At 37.2% G+C, this 6168-nt stretch overlaps 1 protein-coding gene across 1 annotated transcript; it reads right to left on the bottom strand.

Annotated features, from left to right (window-relative positions):
• Positions 1-2609: 2609 nt before the first annotated feature.
• On the bottom strand, positions 2610-5549 carry LOC131230613 (receptor-like protein EIX2). Its single transcript, XM_058226509.1, has one exon. The coding sequence runs from the start codon at positions 5547-5549 to the stop codon at positions 2610-2612; it is 2940 nt and encodes a 979-aa protein (XP_058082492.1).
• Between the last annotated feature and the right edge of the window lie 619 nt (positions 5550-6168).

The raw sequence follows: 6168 nt of genomic DNA, 5'->3' as shown, positions 1-6168 counted from the left end.
AATAACTACTCTGAATCCACTGAGCTTCTCTGGACTCTTCACAGAGATACCTCGAATCAACGAGGGAGAATAAGAAAATAGAAATAAATTCTAGATATTCGAAATTTAATTGATAGTTGATTAAAAAATGAATTTACAACCCTTTAAATAATGATACCAAACCTTGAAAGTTTCATAATCAAACTCCAACTCAAACTCCCTAAAATTGTAACTTACTATAAATAGTAAACTTACTCTTTATAGACGGTCATGATTCCTACTGGACTTCGTAGTTTTCAGCCAAAAATAGTAAGTGTCCTATTTGGCTTAACCATGTTATTCTCCTAATTAAAAAATAAAAAATAAAAAAAACTTTTCATGTTGGACACAACTCCTAAAGCTTAAAGGATGAAGATTTATAATCAAACTAAAACTTAGTGCTATAAATGGTAGAAATAAAAAATATAAGGACTTTTGACCATCAATCTGATGGAATCTCAATTCTCCTACCCCAAAATCATATATGGTACATCGAATAACTCATTCTTGTTTGTGAGATATACCCATTTTAAGGTTCTGACGGTCCAGATCACTTCCACCTCCGATCGGGCCTTCTCTGGTCCGTCTTGGACATGAAAGTGTCCGCGACCCGCTTTACCTCAGTGACCTAAACAAAAGTAATGCCACTTAATCATGTATAAGATGGGAAGCCTTTGTAGTCAGGCATGTTTTTCTATTACTCAGATTTTCAATTCTACCCTTGCCACTTGCTATTCATATAAATATTTCAATTCAAAAAGAAAAAATAATAATAATAATAATTAACAGGGTAAATTCAGATGGTTAGTACTCTGCTCCATACATAGTGTTAATTCTACCCTCTGTTATTTAACCCATCTACGAAAAGAGTATCACTGACCCATTGTCAAATATTAAAAATGGAAATCCGCAAGTGGTCCTGGCGTACATCATGTATGGAGCAGGGTAAAATGTCTGTTATTTACCCTGACTTCATACATAGTGTACGCCACGAAAAGAGTACACTCTGCTCCATACAGTGTACGCCAGGATTAACAGAGTAATAGAAAAATGTCTGTTATTTACCCTGACTTCATGTTAATCTAGACCACTCACTTGGACTAGAACCAATGTCTGTTATTTAACCAATCTACGAAAAGAGTATCACTGACCCATTGCCAAATATTAAAAATGGAAATCAGCCCATAAAGATACCAAATTGCCAAAACGCAATCACAGATAGTCTGCATTTATAACCATTCATGCCCTGTGAAAGAGGAGAACTAAACATCTTTCAAACTATCACTGTGCTCTTTCAAGCATCCATGGTTTTCTGATATGTGTGAATTCCAACTAACCATGGTTAAAATTCGATTCAACTTGATATCGAGCCGGCTTGGGTAGACTTGAAAAATCGACTGTCTTTATTTAACTCAACTCAAAATTTGTTAAAGTGCTCGCTGGAGCCTCTTAAAATGAGAGTTTGCCATTTTGGGACATGCAACTAACGTATATGAATGATATGAGGTACATGACCTAATGATTTTCATCGAATTGGAACTGCCATTTTTCATTTAACTTGGGCTGAAATAACTAATAATTTTCATTTTATTTTCACATTTGTCAAGTACAAGTGGTCTCATGGGCCAGCTGGGCTAGTCATGGGCACAGAAACTGTCGAATGACCTAGGCGTGGGCAATGCTGTACATGGTCCGGTCTTGGGCTAACCTTGAAGATTTTGTGCTGGGATTGGGAAGCATGAAGTCAGGCCCATCCAAGAACATGAATACAACTGATCACTCTTCAAGAAAAAAAAAACGGGGGGAATTCACAAGAAACAAATTAATTCATGTACAACTAATTCCTAATAACCGACAATATTTTAACATAATATTCTAAAGGAACACAATTTTCAAATAAATTTAACAAAATTTTCAAATAATATTCTACATGTAAATTTCATCTTTAAACTCTTTTCTAATGTAGAAAAAAAAAAAAAAAAAAAAAAAAAAAAAAAGGAAAGAAGAAGAAGAAGAAGAAGAAGAAGAAGCAAACAAACACATTACCATTTCTGGAAAATAAAAATAAAATTCCTACTTCTTTGAAATTACACATACTTAAATTCCCTTAGATTAATATAGATGCACTTTGTACTTTCGGCCTAATGCTCAATGTGCAAAGCATTATATTGAATTCTAGAGTAATTTCCAAAAGTTTCCTTTGATTTCTGTAGAAATGATCACATTATACTGTTGAGGAAGTACTCTGAATTGCAGCTACGCGCATTCCTTTTAACTCTAATATGAGTGCAAGAGCAAGTGCAATCTCATTGATAACTGTAGTTCAATTTAATAGTGCATCCAAATGAAGCCTACACTAATATAAATATTAAACATTTGACATATAAAAATTAAAGATGGACATATAAATGGACAAAAAAGCAAACATACTAAAGCTAAAGGCCCATACAACACTCCCATTTTACATGGAAAAAAAAAAAAAACCGACATCTTCAAACTAAGTTTGGACCAAGTTCAACATAAAACATACATTCTGGTTTTATTTATTGGTCCACTAACTAGTGAATATGTCGAATAACCCTCGCCATCTTTCACTTCCTGTCTTGTAGCAATGTCTTCAATTTAGCCACCTTTGTTACCCACACCACAAAGATCGTATCCATCATTTTATCAAGTAGTTGAAAATAAGCAATCCTCCATAACTTCTTGAAGACTAAAACACCACATACTCCCCAAAATCCTGCCACGAATCCTGGTGCCATGCTAGTGAAAAACCATACCCACTTGAACCCTTCTTCCTCCCTCTCTTCTTCAACTCCATTGCCCATAGGTACCGGAGTTTGAGGTGTTTTAACATCTAGGCACTCTTTTGGAAGCGGATGCCCACAAAGATCGAGGTTGCCGATATAAATGGAAGGATCATTAAAAGTCTGGAGTTGGCTGCCTGATGGAATCTGCCCTGAAAGCTTATTATGTGACAAATCGAGGCTACTTAAGAAATTTAATGTTGCCAAGCTTTGAGGAATAACACCAGAAAGTTGATTCCACGACAGGTCAAGAGACTGTAACTGTCGCCAGCGATCAATATTCTGTAGAATGCTTCCCGTCAACTGATTTTCAGATAAGTTCAAACCTTGCAACCCAGATAGACTTGCTAATTCTTCGGGGATCTCTCCAGATAAATGATTGCATGAGAGGTCTATCAAAGTTACAAGGGAAAGTGTCTTAGTATAATCAAGTTTCATTCCTTTAATAACAACCGTTATGTTCTCCTCATAATATGTTTGCTCCTCATCACCCTCACCATACACATATTTCAAAATACTTCCACTTTTATGCTCCTTTGTAGCCATGGCACTGAAATTGCTAAAACACTTTGGTATGGCTCCTAATAGCTTGTTACTTGCAAGGTCCAAGATTTGAAGAGAAGTAAGATGACATAGCTGTGGAGGAATAGTTCCCAAAAACATATTTGAACGAAGGATGAGAATCTGGAGATCTGATAGGCTTTCCCCTATCCATGTTGGTATGTTTCCAGAGAATTTGTTCTCACTAAGATCGACAGTTATCAAAGTGGTGCAGTTTCTCAATGATGTAGGAAGCTCACCTGAAAAGTTATTGCTGCGCAAACGCAACCACTCGAGCTCATTTATAAGACCTAAAGATTCAGGAATATGTCCATGTATATTATTGCTTGCCAAATCGATTGTTACTAATTCAGTCAAATTTCCCAAACACTGAGGAAGTTCTCCAGTTAATTGATTGTATGACAGATCAAGGTTCGACAAACCCACCATTTGGCATAAAGACAGAGGAATGCTACCATTTAAATAGTTATGAGAAAGTGATAAGTAATTAGGAGATATTTCGCCAAAAGTTACAGGGATGGGTCCAGAAAGTAAATTGTTGGAGAGATCCAAAATCCAAATCCAGGCATTAAGAAACGAGTGTGACAATGAACCTCTAAAGCGGTTGAAACTTAAATCAATTCTGGCCCTAAGAGAAAACTGCAATGAATTTGGAATCTCGTCATTGATTTGGTTGTGAGAAAGATTCAAGTAGGAGATTTGAGAAGACAGGTTCCAAAACCAGTATGGTATAGAATCTGAAATTTGCGCATTGGACAGGTCAAGTACGAAAAAGTCTCTTTGCTCACGGAGCCATGCAGGAAACAGAGGCCCCAATTTACAAGACCTCATCTTGATATATTTGAGGTGAAAAGGAGGAATCCAATTGGAGCTAACATTAAGAACTAAGGAATTCGAGGACATATCTAATGATTCCAATTTGGTTAGACTGACAAAGTGTGCTTGTGACACAGTACCTTCCAATGAATTAGAAGATATCTCGAAATACATTAGTTCTGAAAGTTGTCCAAGACTCTCAGGCAAAGACCCAGTCAAGTTGTTGCGACTAAGATACAAATATTTCAAGAATGAAAGTTTTCCAAGAGATTCAGGAATAGGGCCATTCAAGTTGTTGTAACCAAGATACAAATATTTCAAGGATGAAAGTTTTCCAAGAGATTCAGGAATAGGACCATAAAGTGAATTTTTACTGAGATCAAGGATCTCCAAACTTTCCTGAATGCATCCGGACAAACATTCTACAAATCCAGTTATCTCTCCCTTGATAAAGTTGTTTGAGAATTCTAAAGCATGTAAGTTGCAGAGCTTACCAAGAGCACTTGGAATTGAAGCCTGGAAACTATTGGATTCGAGATTAAGATACTCTAGGCTGCTGAGATTGAACAACCAATCTGGAATTTTTGGGCCAAGTTCATTAAAAGAAAGATCAAGGACTGAAAGGGATGTGAAATTAACATACGGAAGACTAGTCATGTTAGGAAGTCGACAATGGGAGAGGCGTAGCTCAGAAAGAGATGGAAGCATATTAATAGCCTGTAACCAATCATGTGGCTGGCTGAGGTCCACCATTCCCATATCAAGGTGTCGCAGAGTAGAAAGATGAGAAATCCAATGAAGGTTATCAACTTCCAGACCAGACCCATCATCTGAAAGAAGATCGAGAAAAACCAAGGTAGAGAGATTACCCAGATGGTGGGGAATCATTCCACCAAAATCCTTATTTGAGAGATTAAGATATCTAAGTTTCTTGAATGAACCAATGAATTTGGGGATGGGTTTGGAATGAAAATGATTCAAACTTAGGTCCAGGTAATTCAAATGATTCAACTCAAGCAAAGAAGGATTTATGTCACCAGATAAAGTCGAGTTGTCTTCTTGCAGATTATAGGTGAAGTCTCGAAGGTGGTTTCGGAGGTTGAGCTTGACGACGTGCCCCGTTCTGTTGTTGCAGCCCACTCCACTCCATCTGCAGCAATCATGGCCGACCCAAGAAGAGAGCCGATTCATTGGATCTACAAGGTCTTGTTTGAACTTGACAAGGGCTTGCCTCTCCTTTTCAATGCAAACCACCTTCACTTCTCCATTGTAAGAAGTGGATTGAATGGTCTCAGAGCATAGGAATGCAAGCAGTACAAGAAAGACAACTCCCACTGACCCACTCATTATCACACAACACCAGACAGGTTGTTTTGAAGCATGCCAAGGAACTTTACCGAAGCTCTTTATATAAGATAGATGAGCAAGGAAACGTCTAAACAAGAGAGAAAGATACACAAGTGGGCAAGTGGACTTTTCAACAAAGATGGGCCGGTTATTTGATAAGCTGGCAGAGCATGAAGCTTGATACTCAGGCACTTACAGATTGTTTACCATGCATATCAAATAAACGTCCAAATTGCATAACCTATCTTAAATAAGTAATCACCTCAAAATCAGATCAATTGAGCCATCGATAAACCTGATTAATGGCCATTTGTTCTTTGAATTCAGACCAATTAACTTTTTTTTCAATACCACATTATGATAGTTGCCCACCAATACTCCAGTTAGAGAATTGAACTAGTGTTTTTTTTGCTTTGTGAACCATCTAAATTATTTCTCAAGATTTACACGGTTTAGATTGCTTAAAAGCTACATGTTTAATTCTTAGTGCCTGAGTATCAACAGTCACACTACAGCAGGTGATCCACATTCGGACTATGGACTGAGATGAATCACGAGCCGCCCATGTAGATTCCAAGGGCTTGTTTGGTTTTCCGAATACAACAGTGAAGGGCTATAA

Source organism: Magnolia sinica, chromosome 17 (genome assembly GCF_029962835.1).
Source record: "Magnolia sinica isolate HGM2019 chromosome 17, MsV1, whole genome shotgun sequence".
Lineage (NCBI taxonomy): Eukaryota > Viridiplantae > Streptophyta > Magnoliopsida > Magnoliales > Magnoliaceae > Magnolia > Magnolia sinica.
Note: the sequence above shows the minus strand (reverse complement) of the source record. Positions and strands in the feature narration are given on the sequence as shown.